The sequence below is a fragment of the Cheilinus undulatus genome, linkage group 23, assembly GCF_018320785.1.
Source record: "Cheilinus undulatus linkage group 23, ASM1832078v1, whole genome shotgun sequence".
In the NCBI taxonomy this organism is placed as follows: Eukaryota; Metazoa; Chordata; class Actinopteri; order Labriformes; family Labridae; genus Cheilinus; species Cheilinus undulatus.
Genome location: NC_054887.1, coordinates 7707641 through 7731256, shown reverse-complemented (window position 1 = coordinate 7731256; position 23616 = coordinate 7707641). Strand labels below are relative to the sequence as shown.

The following is a 23616-nucleotide window of genomic DNA, read 5'->3' as shown; positions in this document are numbered from 1 at the left end:
CAATGAAGACCATCTCTGCTGCCATTCTTATACTGAGTCGTTGATAATTTCCAGTAATTTGTGGTTTGTTGAATGTTTTCATAAGGTTTTGATGTTTATGGGTGCCCAGAACATTCAGTCATATTGGACATCCTTTCTGCCTTCATTAAATCTTTTGTGCCATTCAAACGCACATGCATGTGACATGCAGTGTTTCCCATACACCTCTGTTAATGTACGAAAAGACCAGCTGCTGTTTTGTTCCATTTCACGCTAATGTTGATCAACCTTTAAAATAATCCTTATCTGACGCCTTAGAAAAAATGTGCACTTCTATCAGTAGCTATAGTAGACTGAGGACAGCACTAATTAGACACTTAAAGCAGTTATGCCTGAATATCTGACTATTAATGCAACACTTGGTGTGACTGTAAACCAAGTGGGTTTATCCTCATAAGCGCAGTCTCATGATTTCATAGGCATACCTCGTATGTTTGCAAACATGCATCCAATCTAAATGGGTTCTAAGATGTTTGAGAGTGCAGACACTTTTGGGGGTTTTGTATGTTTACGTGCAACAAATGTACACAGTATCTGGTTGGTGATGTAATCTGGTCCGCCTGCTCTCATTGGTTATTGTGGGTATTCAGTGGAATCGTAAATATATACAGTCATATGCATAAGTTTTAGGCATGTAGGGCACTAAGGATGCATCACAGAGCCTGATGTGCCACAACGTGGGGCAGGAGGGAGGTGAGTGGGATGGGACAGAGTCAAACTCTACATGACCCTCTTGAGAGTGATCATCTCTTTTGTCCAGGCTATTTGCACCTGGTAGTACACCTGGAGAATGCTGGTGGTTTTTGGCACCACAACACCAAGGGCTTGTGGCAACCCTACCACACACCTGGACTGCATCCTAGGCCATGCTTACTCACCACACCCCCCCACTCCACCCTAAAAGTGTTCACTTTATTTTTTCAACTGATTATTTTCCCATGCCCCCGGTAATATGCAAGGACAGCCAGCGCACAACTGGGGTTGTGTCAATCCTTCTTGCCCAGTGGTGCTACACCTACGCCTTACGTCAGTCTCAGTTTTTGGCCCAAACATGCCTAAAAGTTCTGCACAATACTGTGTACAATCCCTGATTGGGTATGCTCCAACTCCTACCAATGCTTGAGAAATATTTGAACAAAAAGCCTAATGGGACAAACCTCATATCAGGCCACAACCCTTCAATCACAGTGTTGAGGGGAAAAGAAGTCTAAAATCAAGCTCAGAATGTTCAGGTGTGCAGCCAGCCTTAAGAAAACTGGCTCAGGTAAAATTTTGCCGTAAAGTTTGAAAAATTCCTTTTTGTGATGAAAAAGTAAACTCCATTAATGAATTAATGCCAGTAAAGTGATCCTTAAATATCTTCAACAGGGTTGAGATGCCAGTGTGATATTTATGCAGTTTATTTTAACAGGTCACAGTATAACAAACCTTAAATTTAACAAAACTCATATTTACTACAACCTTCAGAGACATCTCAGTATGTGCAAAGCTCCGTCTCAGAGTCATCAAAATAATTCATCCCTGTGCTCTTTCACACAAAGATTGAGGCCGAGGGCATAGTATGTAAAGTTTGAAAATCAAAATGAGACAATACATTGAAAAGGAACCAAAAAGGTCTTTTTAAACAGTAAAAATTTATACAAGAATGTAGAACTGTTGATTTAGCAGCACCGAGTCAAACAGCTGGCTGCTACAAAATAAAAATGTACAGAGCCTGAAAACAGTACAAAACGTAACTTGTTTTATCTCACTTTTCATAGGAAAAGTCTTCATGCTAGAGGGGCTAATCTCAACATTGTTTTTATCAAAATAGGCTTAACCTTGAAAACCATTTCCACTGTGATGAAAGATTCGATATCTTTGTTTTAAATAAAGAAAACAGAAAAAAAACTCAAAGAAAATATTTACCTTTTACAGAGAACTGATGTTAAAAAATCGAACACTGTTCATTCCCAGATACATCACTGCGTCCACTCTTTAAGCTCTCCTCTGGCTGCTGTGCTGCAGAATCGTTAAAGTTAGCAATCCAAAGTCCAGTCAAGACATCCGTCGTTCTTCAGCAGTCAGTCCCATAATGCTCAGTCCAACACAGAATAGATGAGGCCAAAGTGTCAGTAAGACGAGCTGTGATTGACTCCCGTCTTTGAAAGTTTATGACCCGTTAGGGACGTGGATGGGGTTGTTGAGTCACAGACGGACGGTTCTGGCTGCCGTACGGCTTCGTCCAGCTCGCTGATGAAGTGCTTGAGGTCTTCCAGGCATCGCTCGCGGATCTCCCCGAGGTTCTCCCTGAGGGGAACCTGCAGCTGCTTCTCCAGGTTGGGGTCTTTAGCCACCAGCATCTTTACCACCATCCCAAATGTCTCGCAGTCCTGGCGGTACACCTGAAGTGGAACATAAAGAGGGTTCACGTGTAGCAACATTAAAAAAAAGGAAAAGCCAACAAGTTAAAAACTTTTAAAAAGCCTCTCAGATTGAAGATTTACGAGTGAAAGGTGTTAAGAGGCTGAGGCGAAACCTTAAAGAGTAAAGCTCTTAGGGAGATGAAAAGTTGTTTCCTTCCTGCTCTACCTGACGCCTAGGTGTAAATGTTCCAGCGTCGCTGAGCCTGAGCTGATCATTCTGGTGTTAACACACATCATGTAGTGTCAAAAGATAAACACTTCTCTCCACTTTAATAAGGGACAAGGCAGCCTAAGAGGCAATAAACCTCCACTTTAAGGGGGGGCTCAGAGGCCTGTAACAGGTGTTGGGGGGCAATGAGGAAGAAGTTCGAGTGTCCTGTTAGGAAGCTGTGATTTCACACCAAGCCTCGAATGTCACATGAAACATTGGAGAGAGCCCACTGCTTCACCGATTACAACAGAGATTTATTTAAGACTCAAGATCGTTGAGATGTGCTGAAAGTGAAAACTTCCTTAGCTGATGGGAACATTTTGAAGTCAGGGTTCATTCTGGAAAAGCTCAGTTCATGCAGACAAGATATTGGGACAACTACCTTTCCTCAGTCCCGGCTCTGAAGAAGAGGGTTCCCCTCTCTTTGTTTCAACAGGTCCAGTTAGCAAGATGCACAAAAGGAGCACTTCCATGGTTTAAGGCATGAAATACACGAGTACCAGGGGTAAAAGTAATAAAAGTTAAATGATAAATGTTAGGGATGCACAATACTGGGTTTCTGCCAATATCCGATATGATGAAAATCTGCAAATATTTTCATCAAATTGCAAGAATTTTGAACAATAAGTCAAATCAATTAGTGATTTACCTCTCTATTTTTTCATTAAAGTGCTGTCACTTTAAAAAAAAAATCCACGTTTTTCTTACCACTTTTTTTTTGTTGTTGTTACTTCATCCCCTCATATGTGAGGTGCTTATCAATATATGACTCTTTACAAGGGATGCAGGATATTGATTTTTTGCCATTATAGACTGGGATTTCAAGCCCGTGTTTATACAAAATGATAGGTAATTAGTTTAACCGACCCGTAAATCTCGCGCTGGCTAATTTGATAAACAAATTTAACTGTTAAACCGCGCACATCCCTAATGACAAACACAAAAAACAGGCCTCAAGTAAAGGTTTTTAATTAAACATGATCCAGAATCCAAAGATACTCAGTTTGCCATCATGCATGATGGGAAAAAACCCTAGAAAGTTCACTTTTAAGAGCTACAGCTAATGTTTTCAAACTGTTGAACCACTGGTGGAGTCAGAGAGGAAGCAGGGGGGGTAAACTGCCCCTCTCCACATCATCACAGACTTTATGTTATTCCAGGCACACAATCAAAATCTGGTAACAGAACCATTGCTCTGGGGTACTCTTCTAGTAGACAAATGATAAAGTGCCCTCCAGGGGGGCCTCTTATTGGACAAATCAGGATAAAAAGCCCGTCTCTACCCTAACTCCTCAAAATCTTGTCTATTTCACATGCCTAGTGACAGCGACTCTCTTGTGTATCTGTTGTGGAACTAATAATCAAATAGTTAATAATTAACTATCTATTTTACTACAGATACATACACTGGATAATCACATAATAAAAACTAGGATTTCTAGCGATTTCCCCATCAACTTTTTGGGTGCCCCTTTCATTATTTCGCCCCTGCCCCCCAAACATCCTGGAGCTGCCACTGTGTTAAACAATCAAAACATTGCTGAAAACTAAGGACCCCCTTAAAAACAAGATGCTAAATCTCAAGGGGCCATCCTTGAATAAATCCAAACATGTAAGATCTGTTATAATGCTCTAGTTTTCTGTTCTTCCTCTACTCTCTGTATCAAATTAAGGCGTTAAACACCCCCAAAAATAAATCTACAATTAAAATTACACATCAATTAGAGGACCCTTTTCCATCAGAAAGAGTGATGCTCTAGTTCTCTACATAAACTGCCAAGTCTACTCTGACAGGACCTTAGGGACACTCCTACTGTACATCAATCTCTCTGTGGGACACTGCTCTCTTTTAAACTTGTCTGTCTCCATCTGTCCCTCCACTTTTTCCCCCCACATTGCTTTCTATAGCCAGTCTCTCTCTGCCTCATTTGTCTCATTAGGAAATCCTCTTTCCGTATTTAAGAGGGAGAGATTTAACCGTCTCAAACTGAGAATAAATAAGTCTTGTATCTATTCTTTGCCGTGACAGTTGGGGCTTTATGCAGCAGACAGATGCGAGGACACTCTGAATGACTAATGTGGTGTGCCGTTTATCCACGTGTGAGTAAAACTAGGAAATGCGAGAGCGAGTTTCAGTCATTCACCGGATACCTACGATGGCTTCTGTGCTGCAAGGCATTCAAACTGGCACACTTATTTATAGCTTTTTACAATGTTCTTCACAAAGTATGAAATGTTGGAGTCGAGGGGGATCTATAATTAAGTCCTACTGTCAAACAGAGTTACTGTGCTTGTACTGACGGATGGTAACTTTCCTAAATAGTCAAACTAAATAACCTCCACGGATGTGTAAAGTTGCAGGAGAAATTACAGAGTGTTCTTGGCTTTTTAAAACCTAGAAGTGTACAAAGGATGTTTAAAAATAATGTAAAAACAACAGTGTGTTCCGGTTATAAAGTCAGGCCCCACTAGGCTCTGGGGTCCCTCAAGGCTCAATCCTGGGCCCCACTCAGTTTTCTTTCTTTTTACTTTGGGCTCTTTCTTTCCATTGCTATGCAGATGATTTGCAGATCTACCTGTCCAAAAAACAGTCAATGCATCTCTGCTTGATTTTCCTGAAGATTTGAAATCCTAGCCTTGCAAAGCAGATGGATTCGCACGTTTCCTTGTTTCTCACTGGCAAATCCATCTTGCAAAGCTCCCGTCTGAACTGTTTGGGCCCCGTTAGAAAGTTACATGACTAATCAGCGACGACGGGCAGTACTTTGAGGCATGGCGAAGTCGTGATGTAAGCAAGCAGTGAGAAGAGGCCAGTTTGAATTATGGCGGAAGACATTAGCGTGGATGCTGCTAATGTGCCAGTTTTATCAGAATTTGACGACATTTATTCATTAAAAGAAGAACAAAGAACAGCAGTGAGTTATTTTCTTTTCAAAAACGATAAAAGTTGTATACTGACATGTCTACAGTCACCATGGCTTGCACAATGCAGCTATCTATAGAGTTTACTCCTCGGTAGGGGCGCACCTCGGTTTATATTACAATTTCTGCAATCTAATTTGCGATAAATTGCCCAGCCCTAATACTGATGGACTTCAGCTGTGTTAGGTCACGTGTCAAGTATTTAAGACGCCGACCCTTATGCATTTATAAGTCTGAAAATGCGCATGCTGGCTCGAAACGTCACTTGGTTCCTAATAAAAGCCTGATACGGGAGCTCCTCGGTGTGTGGGCCTTTTCTCCTTGCCTTCTTATTATTTTTGGAGAACATAGAGAATCCAGCACCCTGTCCACTGATGTGCGTGCTCCACCTCTGATTTATCCCTCAAATCAATAACACAATGCAAATAATTCTGCTGTTTAAGAACATATTTATCTGATATTGGTTCTTAGGAACTTCATCAAATAAGAAAAACAGCATGCCTCAGGGCTCAGTCTTGGGACCACTGTTATATACTCTTTATATCAACAGCATCGGTCAAAATGCATCAAATGCATCAGACCTTGACGCAGAGAAGATAGTGGTTGCAAATGATGCACAGCTTTTGTACTATTAATGGCCTGAATAGGTCTTTGTGAATCCCTTTCCTACCTAACCATGTCTGTATTTTTTTATGGACAGAGTGAAAAGGTGGAGCTTTCAGATTACAATAAAATTAAGACATTAGCGGGAAATTCCTGCTGAACCCAACTTATGCATGGTTTTAGAGTGTTGACATAGAATAAACAGACACCTTGGAATTTCCTACAGCTCATGTGTGTTCTGGAAAAAACAGGAGATATTACACAACAGGCAGACTAAGCCTTTCAGCAAAACGTGCCCCAGTGCTCTGAATATGCTTGCTATATACTTACAATGCCATTTTGAGCCTTAATCGGTGTTTATTTGTCTCATTCAGCAGCTGATAATTCATCCTATTTTCTTAAGGAAGTATCCAATCAAGCGTGTGGACAACTTCTATGAATACAGGGAAAGTTGTTCTTAGATAACAATGTGCTGAAAATGTTCTTCCTGTATTCAAACGCACTTCCTGAATCCCCTCCCTTGTTATCCAATCAGGAAGGAAAGGACTTGTTCTTGACTTAGGGAGGGGTCATTCAAGATTCATCTCAAAAGCTCTCCTTAAAAAAATCCTTTAAACTTGCATTTTTACAGCCAGTTTAAGCAGGATTAGGAGTTAGTGAGGCTACCTGGCTTGAGAAGAGAGCAATATTTGGGGCCTCAGTCCAGTTCTGCCCTCTTTGTATCTAAAATAAAACCAGGCTGGAACTGTCTGGCCGTCTGTCTTGCAGCCAAGTATATTTAGATTTCCCCAACAAATGAAATAAAACTCCCTTTGTAGCACAGCCTGGGTTTTGAGGAGGAGTAAAGCATCATACACTTTATTGCCTCTCATGCCTTGTCACTCAATATAACCAGTTAGTCTGTACTGCAGCCAAAGTCAACTCTGACAATGAGAGCTGGGTTCAGGTTGAATTTCAGCAGACCAATTTCACTTAGCTACACAAACACACACTGCAGCGCTGTTAAAAACGCAGCCCAGCACGTCTGGATGATTGAAAGTGCAGCTTTGAATGTATGGAAACTGTAGAGACAGTTAGCGAGGAGCTACCGGGCTGTGGTGTGTTTGTGTCCGTGTGTGGAGAACGAGATGGCTAGACCAGATTGGGTGCAGAAAGCCAAACATCTGGCCGACACTTGTCAAGAGGCTCCAACACGAGCGTCCGACTGCAGCAGCAACGGCGCTGCATGAGAAAGAGGCTTGGTTGTTTTGGCTTGGAGAAGGAACGTCTAACTTGAGTGTCTGGCTGTGTGTTCAGGGCATCATGGGAAATTAATACCAGCTACCAGACAAGTCATTATACATTTTCCAAATGCCGCTTTGGCAGGCAACCAAGTATCATGTGAAAGTGACTCTGCTAGGTTTTGATCAGAGCACACAGAAAAGGAAAGGATGCAGGGGCAAATCTTAAATTTCTATTCCTGACCTGCTGGTGCTGAGTGATAAAAACAAGACTCAGACCCAATATAACATTAGCAGGGAGGCGTGGATATCAAAAAAGGCTGAGAAAGGGACAACTTTAGGGTGTAGGACTGGAATTGCACAATCAGTCTGATAAAAATCCATGATATAAAACACAATATGATAAACAATGCAGTACAATGGACAAAAATAAAAGAACCATTCAAAAGACCTCACGACTTTTCAAGAGCAAGACTTTTTATGACTCCTGAAAGCTTAAGTTAAAGTTTGCACAAAAGAGCTCAAATAAGCTCGAGTAGACACAGATGGGAGAGAGAAAAAGGCTATAAAACGGGCTAAAAGCTGCAGAGTCAGCAGCGGCGTTATAACAGCCTATAGGCTCTGTGGTGGAGCTATATGTGAGAGCGCAGTGGTTGCTCCAGGGCAGAGCTAGCTCAGGTTTAACGGCCCCAGTAAAGCAGCGGTGGTGCTCACTGGTGCGGGAATGGGCTTCATTGGGTAACCCAGCAGAGCTTGAACCCTGAGCCCGGAGCGGTTTGTGCTCTGTTAAGAGGTCGGCCTCAGAAATTTATTGTTGGAGCAGAGCTGTACTTGTGTTTCTGCCTTCTTTTATTGGCTCTTGTACTATGATCATTATCCTAACCCTGTTACCAAGCCCCAGGTGTGTTTGACTCATCTTTATGAACACAGAGAGAAGAGGGAGAGTTAGGATTATTGAGCCATGTGCGATGCTACGTTGGGTATAATGAGGTTATGTCAGCCTGGATGTTAATTAATAACAGCCACAAGAAAAATAAATACATTCGGCTCCTCTCAGATAGCGATTACTCGTCTTTTAGTTCAAAATAGAAGATATTCATGATGTAAGAGGTGAATTTCAGGAAAAACTCAGTGCTGACTATTGGACAGAAAAGTTAATTTCCTGCCTTGTTAGAAACCCTAATAGGTTTTCTATTCCAGTCATAATTCCTGGCCTGTAAGGTAAGCCGAGTGTGAGTCAGAGGAGTCAAGGCCAACATATATGAGGGATTGTTTGCCAAGAATACACCATGTGTTATGTGCATACCAAGCTGACATTTATAGAAAGTCTGACAAATTACCCACTTGTAATGAGAGGACTGTAAATGTAGATATTTTGGATCTGTGAGTGACTGACATACAGTTTCATTTTTACACATTTTCATTTGCAAATACTCCAAAATAGTGAGCCATTGGAGAATCAGGGATGTGGTGGATGAAATATAAGAAAATAGTAAAAAGATTCACTAAGAATAACAGGTGTGCTTCTCTCACGCAGGGAGGTTTGGTATAAATGAGGTAGTAAAACTAGGAGCGCAGAATAACATCTGCAGCAGCAAATGCACAAAAAGATTTATAAAACTGCAGTGAAGGCTCAAATTTTACACGTGGTAACACGCCTCAATGTTGGCATGTTAGAGAGACTGCACTAGCAGGCATTTACTGTCTCTCTGCATACAGACACTTTAAACACGAAGTGATAAATGCCAAGTATACACTGTCCACAGATTTATCCATCTGGCTTAGAAAAAAAAATTGGCAAACACACTAAGACAGTTAGGTATGATACTACAAGTGAAAATATGGTCTTCTATGTTGGGAAGCACAGTCTCTGAAAGTTTAGGTGTGGTGGTTTCAACCTAAAGGCCAGTTCAGTGGAGCCAGAGATGGAAACCAAGTTTTGTATTTTTCAAACTGGAGATTCAACGACTATAGGATTATTGATACTACTACTGAGTCCCACAGGTTCTGTGACATAACATCTTATTTTATCACCAGTGCAAAAACATCGGTTTTTGTGGGGGAACATAAAGTTTATCAGCACTGCATGTGAAAATCAAAATCACAACACTGGCTTTAGCTGCTACAGGACAATATTCTACCTCATCTAGAGGTCAGCACTTAAATGTTCTCCCAAAGTTTGTATCAAGTCCCATTAGTTTGAAATATGAATCCAATGTTGCAATCCGTGCTAAAATCAGCAGAATAGAAGTTCATTAGCTGATTTAGGCCCTGTCTACACAGAGATGAATTCAAGAATATACGCAGCAGTTTTTTGTTGTATCGACATTTCATCCACAAGGAAATGGCATTTTGGGTGACTGCAAACAATACTTTTTGAAAATGGGTCAGAGTGCACAAATCCGTAAACGACTATCATTTCGACTCCATGTGGACGGCCAACTGCATCTTTCTTGGAACGTTTATGTTACACATAGCGTATTTCTCTTAAGACACCTGCGCAGGTCTGGCCAAAACAACAATGGTAGATTACAGGGTTGTTGTTGTGCAGCAGAAGCTACTGGGCTTGTTATGGCTTTTACAGCAAAATCTGTTGCTCCTTTGCCACCACTGCGAACGGTTATATTATGTCTTCAGGTCAGGTCAGAAAACATAAGGCAATTTTACATAAGATATCATGTTATGTTTAAATGTCAACTCAAGAAAACTATTTTTCACAAGAAACAAATAATTACAGTTGTGAAGATGAGAAATGTGTTAATCCAGCAATATCAGACAGATATAACAGGTGCAATCCCAACCTCTTCAGCTTTTTAAGTCTATCTCTACTCAGCTTTTAAACTACTTCTTAAGATTCGTGTGTTTCAACAGCCAGTCTGCACCTTGGCTTGCCGCCGCTCTGCTTATTAGAGGCTACATCAGTCCCACTAAATCACTGGTTCCCGACCTGGGGTCCGGGCCCCCCCATGGGGGGTGCTAAAGAACTTAGGGGGGACGTGAGGCTGTGTCTGCCAATATTAGACTTGCAATTATTGATTAAAACCATGATAAAGCAGTTAAAAAGTAGTTTATACAAAGGTCTTTTGAAAAGAAAAGCATGCATAGGCCATTTTTAAGGTTTTATCAATGAAACAATAAAAATCTGTTGATTTTTGGTGGCACTGTGTCACTTTTTCTTTTCTCTTGGATCCTGGGGTGACCTCTCTTGGGTACACGTGTGGGGCTTTGCCACTACAGCTTTTTGCCACGCCCAGCCAAACCAAGCCGTATCTTTTGCTTTCCCATCACCAGTTTGGTCTCGCCAAGCCAAAGCAAGCCAGCCCCACCACCAAGCGTGCCGCAGGGTGCAATCTGCTGGAATTCTCCCCCTCCATTATAAATTTTCACCCAACAGGGAGATGCGTTTTATCCCTGTTTCTGCTCCAGCTGTCTGTAACTCTGTTACAGAGGTGGTCTAATGTCCGCATTCACTGTATAACTTCTGTATAGCTTCCCACACTAACCAGTGAGATTGGGAAGGACCAGGCACAGATCCAAGATTACAACATTTTCTGCATCTACTAAAAACAAAAGTTTAACCCTGTCCCCTTCTGATATAGAAATAAATTCTAGACTTTTAAAAAAATAAAATGCTGGAGATGTTCAAAACATTTAGCTAATCATACAACCTTTAATTTATTAACTGGCGCTAGTAAATCATGCTGCTCTCACTGCCCAAACCAAAAATATGATTGTGTTCATTTTCTGCTCTTTGGAGATCCATCAATCAATAATCAGAAGGCTGTTCTTTAACTTAAATGCAATAATATTCTCTCCTTTTGACGATAAGCATGAATTATTGTTTGTTTACTGATGGGGGGGGGGGTGTAAAAGAGCAGCTTGTAGCGTTGACAGTCCGATCAGTCTACAGTTTGATTTTTGCTTTGAAACGATGTAAAGTCAATCAGATCAGACAGTGCAGAGAGATTGAGGAGGGCTCAAAAAACTGTGCCATCAGCTCTAGACGCGCCCTCAAACAAGTAGCTTGGTTGTGGTGGAAAAACAAATCTCCTGCTGTGCTGGGCTGCCGTGCCGAGTCAAGCTGCGCCATGCCATGAAATGGAAAAGCCCGAATAGGGAGGGCACCAAGGAAAAATGGTTGGGAACCACTGCTCTAAATGACTAATAACTAAGACAAACTGACAAAAGTTGGGATATCTCCAGCCTAAAGCTTGACCTTGGAGTATTTAATCGAAGCACCCACAGACGGTTCTGAAATCTGAGGGCTCTTTCTGGCTAAAGCAGAACTGAAGACAAAGCTAGTAACTTACTATCACTATCCTTGTTCTTTTTGTATGCTACAAGTTAAATGCAGCTACAAGACAGGCAGAAACTGACACCCAGTGCTATAGAAAAGATAAGATAAACCAACTCTACAGGTACTGATAGAGTAACCTGAATTTGATTGTCTTGCCCAGTTACAGCGGTGTGAACTGAGAAGTTCCAGAGTGTTGCAGAGTGGGTTGGTAGAAGCAGATTCAAGTTCTAACTCATGTTGTCAAAAATCTAAATCTGAATTTTCATAATTGAAAATGTGGAAATCTGGATAAATCCAGAAGAATCTCTTCCCTGGAGGATTCTAGATATAGTGTAATTCATAATTCTTTTATAGGGTATCTAGTTTAAAATTAAATTTTACTGACATGTAGAAAACGTGTGAAGCTCTGTTGGAGTCAAGCGACTAAATCTCAAAAATGTTCATGATTTAGAAGAGCTGGTGCTATTTTAGCTTTGAGCTGCTCTTTTATGACTTGTATTTGACTTGTATTTAGTTAAAAGGTCAGCTAATGTGTATATTCAAGGTTTCAGAGCTAGTATGAGATGTGTGTGTACCTTCTCTATCTCCTGAGCTTTGGCTGCGATTGCGAGCGCTCGTCGCTCATGAAAGTTGTCCGTGGACAGCTTGTGGCTCTCCTCTACAACCGGAGGTACCAGCAGCTCCTCCTTTTCTGCTTCTGGTGGATTGACCTCCTCCTAAAATGGACCAGAGAGAATGGGAACAAACAGATTTATTCATCATCGTTTTCAAACTATATTTAATACGATGCCCAAAAGGCAGATATGATACACTACTGGAAACGACATGATCTAGAGAATGGAAGGGGATAGGAGAGGTCAGCAACCACAAAGAGTGACCCACTGACTGTTTAACCTTCCAGGAAAGACGTGGTTAATGAGGTGTACCGGAGGATGAAGCTTAGATGCACAGTAGCTGAACAGCCAGAGAAAACGGCGGAGAAGTTTGGTGCAGAGGATTTATAGTTGCATCTAGAAAGGCTCATTAGGACTTTACGAACATAACAGCAATAAAGAGGAGAATATGTTCCCATTACTTGGAAACATAAGCTTGTTAAGCCAGGTTTTACTCATCATTTGTTATTTAAATTGCGTTCAGCTGTTTTTATTGCATCTTTAGAACAGGAAGTCTGTCTGGACGGGACATGATGAGCCTTCTGATGGGCAGAAAGGAAACTTCAGTACCCACAAGTATTACTTTTAAAGCCAAAAGACAGAGCAAAGAGGAGAAATGAGGCTGACTCGGATCAGTGCTCAATTGCTTTTGCTCATTTCCTGATACTATTAAGAATTTGTTGTCCAGGTCGTAGAGCTGCCCAGCCGTGACTAAAGCCCACTCATACATGAAGGAAAACAGGCCACAGACCAAGGCATATTAAATCTCTACATGACTGAGGAGAGAAATTACAAGGGATGGCGCATCGCGAGGCAATAGTGTGGTCTAAAATAAAAAGCACAGCTCATAAAGTAAAGCATCATCCAACTATTCCTGCCTCCAGCTCCCTCCCTGGAGCGATGCATGGGTCGGGAAAGATTGTGTTCTTCAGACTTCAGCTTGAAAAATATTCCTGTCAGAGGATTTTTACTTCAACTTGCTGGGCTTTAACCCAACGTGGAAGGGGTGTCCCATATTTAATAGAAAGCCTGGCTGACATATCATACAAAACTAAAAGAAATGAGATCAGTTGGGAGAAAGGGTGGGACAGCATCTCTGTAGCAATATATTGTAGTCCTGGCCAGTGTGATACAACTATTGAATTGCAAAAGACAATTTTCTGTTGTAAACAAATTAACTGATTAGCCACAGAAGGAGCTGAAAGTAGGATAAATTAAGACAACATCAGCGGACAAAAGACCTGTTAATTTGACAGGTGTTTACAGTGTTAAACAGAGAAAAGAGGAAACAAATGTTAAAAACTGGATAAAATACATGCAAACCATGGAGAAGAAATCAACAAAACCAAAGCAAAACCAAGTCAGAATGTAACAGAACATACTGTTGGGCAAAGTGGTTATTTATTGTGCTTTTGTCTTTATTTGTAAGAGACAGAATAATGGACAGCATAGGAAATCAGGGAGAGAGAATGAAGAGTGACATGCAGGAAAAGAAGCCATGGGTCAGATTTGAGCCTGCACTGCCTGGCTGGCTGACTAGCTACCAAATCATAGACTGTAGAAAGAATTGGACAAAGCCTGTGAAACGTCAGCCATCTGATAACAATAGGCGGAGTAAAAAAGCTTTTGAAGCCTATCTGTGGTGGCCTCCATATTGAAATCACTGCCTCAACCGAACTTTGGATCAGTCTTAAATAATAAAACCTCAGTATGTGAGTGTGTGATTACAAAGACTGACCATCAATCAGCATATCACTTCACAGGAAATTTAGATCAGTATTGATAATTAGCGGATACAAAACCTGATCAAGACCCCCTTAGACCTGTTAAAGGTTTAAAATACAAATTTATTAAAGGGATATTTCAGTTTTTTGTTGGGTTGCAAAAGGTACTTGGTGATAGTAGTGCCATTAGTCTCCAGAGATTTCAGTGACCATAGCTCATTCATACAGGACACGCTTGGGGAAGCTAGGCTATATTAGACAGACTGTTGGCTCAGTTGTACCCTACATGGAAACATTTCTGAAGGGTTTCATTTTTCACCCATAAAACCACTGTATTTGGCACTGTTTTGCAATGCAAGCTTCAACTGCCAGCAACGCACTCTTCCACCTCTGCGTGAACGGCTGGTTGTGTCTGCGGGCTTTGTTAGATTAAACAAGGCGTTACTAATCTAAAACAACATTAAAATGGCAATTTGACTCGAGTGATGATGATGTGCCAATTACTGTGGATACGAAGGGAGCTGGAGAACACAAACTTCTGGAGACTGGTTTGCTCACCTGGTGGTGTAGATGTAGAAACTGTGAGCCGGTGCTCACCAGAGCTACTGTAGTCATGAGTGGGACTTCACAAACCACCAACAGGACATTTCTGATTAGAGGATGGCGGCTCAAAGATGTCTGCAGCCTGCATCACTCCCCATACAGAGTTCCTTACTGGCTTACTGAACGCTGATGTTTCACCAACCTTTTTCAACTTTCTGAAGACAAATCGGAGAAACAGACTTCAACCAGAAGAGCTGAATGTAAATTTGTCCTCCATGTAACTTCATGGTTTTCACTTTATTCCTCAAATGGCTGATAATTAGACAAGCTACATATGTTTATCTCCTGAAAGCAGTCAACACTCAGGGAAATCTCTGACAGTTAATGGCAATACTATCGCCAAGCACCTTATACAACCCAACTTGAAAAATACCAAAAATATCCCTTCAAAGCTGCAGCGCTTTTCAGATTTTTTTCCTTCAATCCAAGCTTGGCTGGTTTGGTGATCAACGAGCCGACTTTAAAAATGATGTCTGCTGCTAAATCCTTATTCCTGTGCTGTTATAAAATATTTGGTGGTGTGGTTTTCCTCTTCTTCCAAAACCGTTAAAACATAGTAAGGATAAACCCTGATGATCAGTGTGTTTGAAGCAAATACACATTTCAACATACTTGTAAAAAACGTAGTTAAATAGAAAACCACCAATGTCTCCAAGCTATAACTAAAACTAGTCAATTCACCTTTTTGAGCTTTTTTGAGCCTTTGTTTATTCAGAAAGGCCTTTTCCTGTTGGGAGCCTTACTAAATGAGCACTGAGAAATTAAGGAACATTTTCAAACTCCAAGAGAGTTTAAATGTGAAAGAATAGGATTAAACACCACAAATCACTGCTAAGGCCATGTTTATATCTCTTAAGCATAAGATGTAGCCAGGACTTGAGGTTAGCCCTAATATTAGCATGGAAACATCCTACAATAATGACAACAAGCAATGTTTATCAGGTACAATGGCTACAATATCTTCCGTCTAAGTTTAGCATGCCTACTTTTGCTCATTAGCCCCAACTATAAAAACTAGTGAGTCTAATGGGACTGTCATTAGAGGACCACCGAAGTCATTTAAATCATCCTGTGGTAGACGTAAATATCTGTTCCAAATGTCTTGGCAATTATTGAATAGTTGTTGTCTCAAAACCAAAAAGTTAAACCTTATGTTGGTCAGGAATACATGCAGAGCAGACGGAAAACAGACGAGCCTTGCCATCCCTGGAGCCACCCTGCTAACATGGCTAAAAATATCACAAAGACTGGAAGACCTCCTTTGAATCTACAACAGGTTTTCACTCAACTGTTTTTTTGTTCACGACCACATCACAGCAATCCTCCTGGCGGGTAAAAGGTTATCAAACTGGAATTGTCAGGAATTTGATGGCTCGAGGAGGGACAAAACCTGGTGACCTTTTCAGTCACAGGACGTGCTCTCCCACCCGCTAGGCCGCTGTGGCTCACAGCCAGAGCCGGAGCTACTCTTTAGGCCCCCTCTTTGCTCTCTTCCGTCTGGGATGTGGCTCCAGAAAGCCTGCGTGTGTGTTTGTTGAATCTCCCACAGCAGGCAGCGGCCGGGGCCATGAGTGCAAGCTTTACTGGGGGCACAGCACAGGCCTTTCATCTTAGCCAAGGTTACGGGTTTGTGCCCCCAGAACTGAAGACAACAATGCACCACAGGCTAGATCAAACAGAGCAAAAAGGCAGCAGTGAGCGTGCGTGGAGAGGGGTGGGGCACATAGGGAAACTTTCATCACAGCAGTTGATTGGGCGGTGGGAGGTGGTACTTAAAAATAATGCACATTTAGAAGAAAAGACTTTGCTAATGTTGTGACTTGTAATTTATGATGTACAAAGCAAGAGCATGGCTTCACAAAGATATCCAGGTGCCCACTATGGTAAACAATGTTAGCACACAAATGACCTCCAGCATGTTCAGAAAGATCTGAGGGCTGCTAACGAGATAAATCATAAAACTGTGGGGACATTAAAGAGGCATTTAAAAATGCAGCTGTACAGCCTTTTTCAACTGAGTCAATTTGTTTGTGATAATCACGAGGCGGTTTTCTGATAATGAAAGGAAGTCATTGACAAGGAGAAAAAAGCAGGATTAGCTTAATGGAGAAAATGTTTTCATGCTGGCGTTCAATCTATGACCTATAATTCTTCAGGGTTTATTGTTTAGACATCCATACTTTTAATCTTAAATACAGTAACCACGTTCAAAATGCAAATAAATGTGAGAAGCAAACTTTAGAAGTTTAATACTTTTTATAAAACAATCTTAATCAACGTTATAATGCGACCAAGTTACATATTGTACACTTATTTAACAACAGTAGCAAAGACATTTAACAGAAAAATAAAAAAAAAACGTCTAGTTTAGAAGAGGGAAGGTATTTGCCATCCTAGGAGTGATGCCTCAAAAAACAGACATCTGACCCTCTGGAAAGGTCAGAGCCATGACTGGATGAGACCTTCAGCTCCACAGACAGTCTGTGAGTGAGTCTGTCGATGTGTGTGTCAAAGGAGCACAGCAAACAGGAGCTGCTTTTCCATTGCAGTTTTTTGCAAAATAAAAGCGATACTTCTTAAATTTGGACTAAGCACAGTTGTGCTTTGAACGTGTTTCCATTAAAAGGTGTTTAGGGCATGAGCCTCCTAATTCTCGTAACATCTCATCCCGCAAGACTCCGCTGCAAGAAAGATGGACGCTGAAAACCTGTTGCGTGTTAGCACGGTTATGTTTACATCCACAGCGGTTGCCTTGATAATTCTGAACAAAAGACGAAGGCAATGGACGATAGTTCGGGGGTAAAGCAGTAACATTTTAGCTGTCTTGCTAGCATCCATGTGGCATTAAAGCTATCCTCCAGGCACGCTTTTGTTATTTCGACTATCTTGCTAGCACTACTCCGGCTAAAAAATCTTATGCTATTTTAGAAATTCAGGGTGGCTATCAAAAGACATTTTAGTTAGATTGGGAGCATTCCCAGTTTACCACTGCAGAATTAATGCAATGTTTTAGTTAAACATGATTCATGTAATATTATGACAACATCTCTAGCATTCACACCATATTTAATCTAGCTTTAGATTTCTGTCTATTAATGAAATAGTGATTCAGAATATTACTGCCTATGAATACAGTTACTTATGACAAAAAAAAATCTATAGTTTGGTTTATGGCATTAACTTAATATGCTGCTTAATGTGCTGCTGCCAGTCTTGGCCAGGAAACTCTTATAAATGAAATCTTAATCTCAATTAGTTTTTTTTCCTGATTAAATTAAATGAAAACAAATAAATAAATAATATCACCCAAATGTATATTTTTGGCTTAAATGGGATTTTTTTTCTTCATTTCTTCATTCAAAGAAGAACAAAGAACAGCAGTGAGTTGTTTTCTTTTCAAAAATGACAAAAGTCGAATCTGAAATGTCTACAGTCGCCATGGTTGCGTTATGCAGTTCTCTATGGAGTTTACTCCTCAGCAGCAGCGCACCTCGGTTTGGGGCTACGACATCACGAGTTTTGTTGCTCTGATTGGCCGGTAAAAATGTGACAGACAAAATGTTCATCCAGTCACCCTCCGAGTTTTTTTGTTCAAATGCTCTTCCCTTTCCCAAACGCTGCCTATGAGTGGTTTACCACCACTCATGAGTGGCATGTCAGGTTGTAGATGAGCAGGTCTGGAAACAACCACATATAGAAGCTTCAAATCAGCTGAACTCCATTATCCAATAAATGGTCCCTTTAAAGGGTATTTTCAAACCTCACACTATTAGCCCTGTATAACACTATTGAAAAGTCAGATGATATGAGCACTTTAAAGTAAAGATATTTTAGGGTCTACCATATGCATAATTCAAGCTGCTTGTTTCTAGGTACATCAAAGCTTCTCCTGTGACCCCTGTACTCCAGCACAGGACCTGCTGGACGGTCACAGCTACCAATCACAGTGAGTCATACTCTTCAGTAGAAAAAGGAAACGATTGTTCTTTGGAAACACTCTAAACACATCCAAATGAGATCCACGGGGACTTCTCCTCGCTTTGAGGCAAAGATCCATTGATAAAGCTTTGACTTCGGCTACTGAGTTAGCCTCTTCACTTCTGGGTGGTCACACCACTGCGCCTAATCACATCTGACTCTATTTACACTCCTCTGCATAGTTAGAGATGGAGGAAATCAGCAAAACAAGCTGTCACTGGTAAACCAGGCAGAAGGGACCAACACAGAAAACTAACTTATAATGATCAAGGGCAGCACTTTATGGAGAACAGCTCGTACTTTTGTCGACAGTTGAGCCCTCTACACCATTTTAAGTTTTTGTGATTGAAGTCTGCTTACAACACCAGTAAACAAAGCACAGGCCTGATGGCTTTTCTGCTCCACGTGAGGGCCACTTTAAAACCCATTAACATACTTCAATGGGCCTAAACACTTATTAGAAAGACAGAATTTAAGAACTTCCAGATGCATCCTGCTGTACACTGACAATGATGGAGTCTATAATATACATTCAGAGCTAAACTGCAGGATTTAAATTTCAAGACTAAAAGCCCGAATTTGTGAAAACATGAGAGGGTTTTGGTGCTCATTTGTTCAAAGACACTTAAAGTATTACAAAGAATTGACAGCCTTCAGCAGATTTTTGTGAGCATTTTACCTTGGTTATTTAAATACCATATGCTTTAAAAACAATACAATCTCTGCTATTTGATTATGCCTGCATTTTTTGGCAATTTAAAATAATACTGGTCTAAACACTGGGTGGCAACATTACAGTTCATATCAGAGAACACAAAAATACTGTTTTAAAATGTTTTTAGATAAATGGAAAACATAAATATTGTTTTGAAAGGCTATAAATACCAACAAGTGTTCATTCAAAGCAAAATATTTAGTTGGAGTCATGCTGTGAGTTTTGAAAATAGTTATGTCTTCCTTTTTATAGAGTAAAGTTTTGTCATGGAAATTTCTGTGTTAAGCACTGTGCACATCAGCAAGATGCACAGTGCTATAGGTTCTTTGCAGTCATGGGATTCTGATGACGCACGTTTATCTGTTGGTTGTCAAGAAGTCGGGGACAGCCATTAGGAGTGAACAGGAATGGAAGAAATTGAGCACTTTTTTTTTTTTTTTTTGATTTATTTTGGGCCTTTTCATGCCTTTATTTGATAGAGGAAGGACAGTGGATAGGCTCGGAAACAGGGAAGAGAGTGGGGAGCGACATGAGGTAAAGGGCCACAGGCTGGATTCGAACCCGGGCCGCCCGCGTACATGGGTAGCGCCTTAAACCACTCGACCATCTGCACTCCCAAAATTGGCTACTTTAAAACTCTAAATGGACCTCAACACTGCAATTACCATCATAAAATTTCTACATACTTTGAGTATGAATCCCTACATTTACAAAAAAGTGAGCTTTTTCCACAGTTTAACCAATTTACCTGGCATGGAGCTGATCAATATCACAATTTACCCAGTCCTGCAGGCCTCCAAGAATTTAGCAATGTCTAGCCAGTTGAAGGGAGACAAGAGTCTTAAAGAGTTAAAAAAAAAATGTGCTTATTTTGTCATGGTTTTCTTTCTTCCATCCTTTGTTGTTGTTAAATCCACATTTAAAAAGCCAAACTGCCACCAAATGAAGAGCCGTTTGATAGCTAAACAACCAGCTCTAATGAGTAGGGATGTTTGCAGTTAATTGGTAAAATTCATTTACCAAATTAGCTGGAGCAGGATTTACAAGTCTGTTAAACTAAATACCTATCATTTTTCATAGATACGGACTTGAGATCCCAGTCTTTAATACTCTTTATTGTTATGAATCTCCCGCCACTAGAGGATGCTGTAGCTTCAGTTAATGGCCGCTGCCTTCCCGTCTGGCACTTCACCAGATGTAAATATGAGAAGCTCTGCGGTGCAAGCGGGCTGTTAGCGTGTGTTGGGACCAGCGCGGTTTGACAGTTTTTTGAAGTAGTAAATGGATAAAAAGTGGTTGAGGGTTAAACTCACGTGTAACTACTCACCCGAAATGTCAAAGCACGATATTAATCTGCAAAGAGGAACGAAGGCTGGAAGAGCTAGCTTTTAATGTTAGCCATGCTGTAAAGAGTATATCAGGGAAATAGACGCTTAGGGACATCCTTACTAACTAACTTACTAAATGATCTAGATCTCTCAAAGAGACTAATTTCCTGTCACCATGAGGGACACTGGACATCAGCTGAGAAAACACGGGTAATATCAGAGATAATGTGCTAAATCATGGTAAGACTGTAGTGAACTAAACTGGACCACTTTGTGAAAACAGATTATGCATGAGCGTAGTGTGACACTGCTCATCCAGACTTAGATGGAGGCTTTTTAAATTCCTGCCTACCTGCTGCCGTTTCACTGAGTTTTTAAAACTATTTGTCCAAATATTTCACTACTTTTGGGACACAATCATAGCTTAAGAATGTTTTTTTTTCACACTTTGAACACTTGGCGTAATCAACTCATAAACAGCTGAAAACATGGCATTTTAGTAGTGTTTCTCCATGCAGAATTCATGTCCTGCCCCCCATCTGGAGCTCGCCACTGCTGCATGACATCATCTGCAAAGAACCTTAACTAAATGGGAAATTTCAGCCTGCAGTGACTACATATATGGAAAATACAGTTTTTAGCATCTTTGGGTGTTGTTATATCCCCATTTTGATTGATCTGGTCCAAATCATGGACCACTTGGTTACACTGTTGCATAAGTACATCAAGTTTGGTCTGCATTCATATGGGGACATTTACTAGAGTACCAAAATGTGATCTCAGCTTGATGAGCAGAAGTAAAAGGCACTTGTGCAGATGTTTATGAAGATCCTTCAGGTCTGCCTGTGGTTTATAACTCAGTCATCTAGCTATAGTATCTGGTTTAATCCAAATAGCTGAAAGCATCCTGCAGTCAGGTTGGATTATAGTCGAAACAATCTAGAGTTTGTCTCAACTGAACCAAAAGGGTTAGCTGTGAAAGCACACAGGTTTAACTAGGCACAAGTTAAACATGTATGTGTTTATATATGTGAATTTTCACTTATAATTCAATGGTGATGGCAAGAAACATGCATAAAGCATCTCTATCAAGGGAATAGGTAATACATCTCTCTCATGCAGGAATCTTACAACCTAATGTGCATTAGCATGATGACAAAGAAACAGAAAAGTACAAATATATGGTGAAAAATAGTGAATAGGCAAATTGTGTGTAAACATTTTCTTCCTGTACAGACAGGTTGAATGCACAGCAGCTTAAAAAAAACTTAAAATTGGGAGTCACTCTCAAGTTATGGTGATGTGAACTGACAGGCTTTCAACATGTTGCACAGAAGTCGCAAAATTCAGTGTATCCATGGTCTGTACTGGGCACACGACCCCTAGTATTTGTTATGGTTTTGAAATAGGTTTTGAAATAATTTTATTTTCATTACAATCATGTTGAAATGTCAAAGGCTAGTATCATGATGACTATAGTTGTTGATCTCTTTCATTTCAAATTCACTTTAAGCTCACCTTGACTGATGTGGCGCTGTGTGGGGAGCCTTCTCTTGACAGGCCAGGAATTTTTTCTGGAAAACCAGAAAAGGGAAAAGAAAGTGTTATGACATGATGAGACTTGAGTTAGAAGCAAAATAAAATCAGGAAAAAAGGAATTGGCGGAAGAATCAGAGGAAATATCAACAAGTGAATGCAGGAGGGAGAAATTCAACGAGAAAAGGACAATTAGAGCATGGAAATTTAAGCTCCTGTGAGGAAATTTCAGTCTGTGTTGATTTAGGCACCCCCTGTGGACAAAGTATAGTACTTATGAAATATCTCTCCTACTTTCTTTTAACAGTCAAAAATATCACACTAGATAAATCTTTGTCATGGAAAATAAGCAAGACAAGGCTGTTCTGGAGGGGTGTTGTTAATCAATTAATCTGACACCTACCCATGACAGTGTTTACAGGCCTTAAAATTAACCATATGTGAAGTAATCAATCTTCACGCTGATGCTCTCTTTGGCTTTTGTAGGCCATACTGAGGCTTCAGCATAAAGTTCATTCTGTATAATAACCAGTTAAAAACTTCTTACTGGAGCTTTAATTTCAGGCTTGTAGCATTGGGGAAGCTGGACAAGGTTTATAGGCCGGTGGTTGGGCTGATACATCTGGAACAATCCAGAAACAGATGGCTCACAATCGCACTCTGAAGATACATTCTTTGTTGTAGAATCTCATCCATCGAATGCCACCTCCTCCCGCCCTTTCTATTTATTTTAACTATCCTTTAGCAGTCGCTCTAGCACCTCCATCATTTTTTAGCTGACCAACCAAGGCTGCCAAAGAAAGGAAAAAAACATGATCTCTAAGCACCTCGCTATGAAACAAAAACACCATAACCGCTCAGGAATATCCATCAGACATCCTATACTCTTTCCATGTTCCTCCACACACGACCTGGTGGCATTTTTATGAGGCCTGACAAAGTGGCAGACAGAGCGGGGAGGAAGGCTGGCTGTTGGGCGTATTAGAAACGCTCTCTTGTCTCTATTGGGTTACCCAGACAGGGAATAGGTTAAGTTTAACGATTGTGACCTTTGTATGTTTCCAAAACAAATCCTCTGGATGTCATTTTATTAATTTGTACTAAAAAATCAATCAGTTTGAAGACCTAGTTCGATGTAAGAGTGGCTCTTTAAATGGCTTTTTCTTCAGCAAATAAGATTTTAACGTAAAAAAACACAACCATCTAACACATTTTTAATTCTTTCTAAAAGATTTAAAGTGAACTTAACTTACCAGTCATCTTGCTCTGACCATAAGTCTCTTCATATACTGAAAGAAGAACAAACAATAAAATCACTGCTGTGAACTTTATGAGGCTTTCTTTATTTACAAGAATCTAAAATGTCAAGCAGTTTCACTAAA

At 40.6% G+C, this 23616-nt stretch overlaps 1 protein-coding gene across 2 annotated transcripts in view; it reads right to left on the bottom strand.

Annotated features, from left to right (window-relative positions):
• Nucleotides 1-1423: 1423 nt before the first annotated feature.
• The window catches only part of pphln1 (periphilin 1), a 33931-nt gene continuing 11738 nt past the window's right edge, over nt 1424-23616 (bottom strand). For both annotated transcript variants that reach the window (XM_041781119.1, XM_041781120.1), the window contains exons 9-12: nt 23488-23523; nt 22217-22272; nt 12273-12413; nt 1424-2423 (exon numbers count right to left, since the gene is read on the bottom strand). In XM_041781119.1, coding sequence (XP_041637053.1) covers nt 2151-2423; nt 12273-12413; nt 22217-22272; nt 23488-23523 — 506 coding nt within the window. In that variant the 3' untranslated portion in view covers nt 1424-2150. The remainder of the gene's footprint in view (nt 2424-12272; nt 12414-22216; nt 22273-23487; nt 23524-23616) is intronic.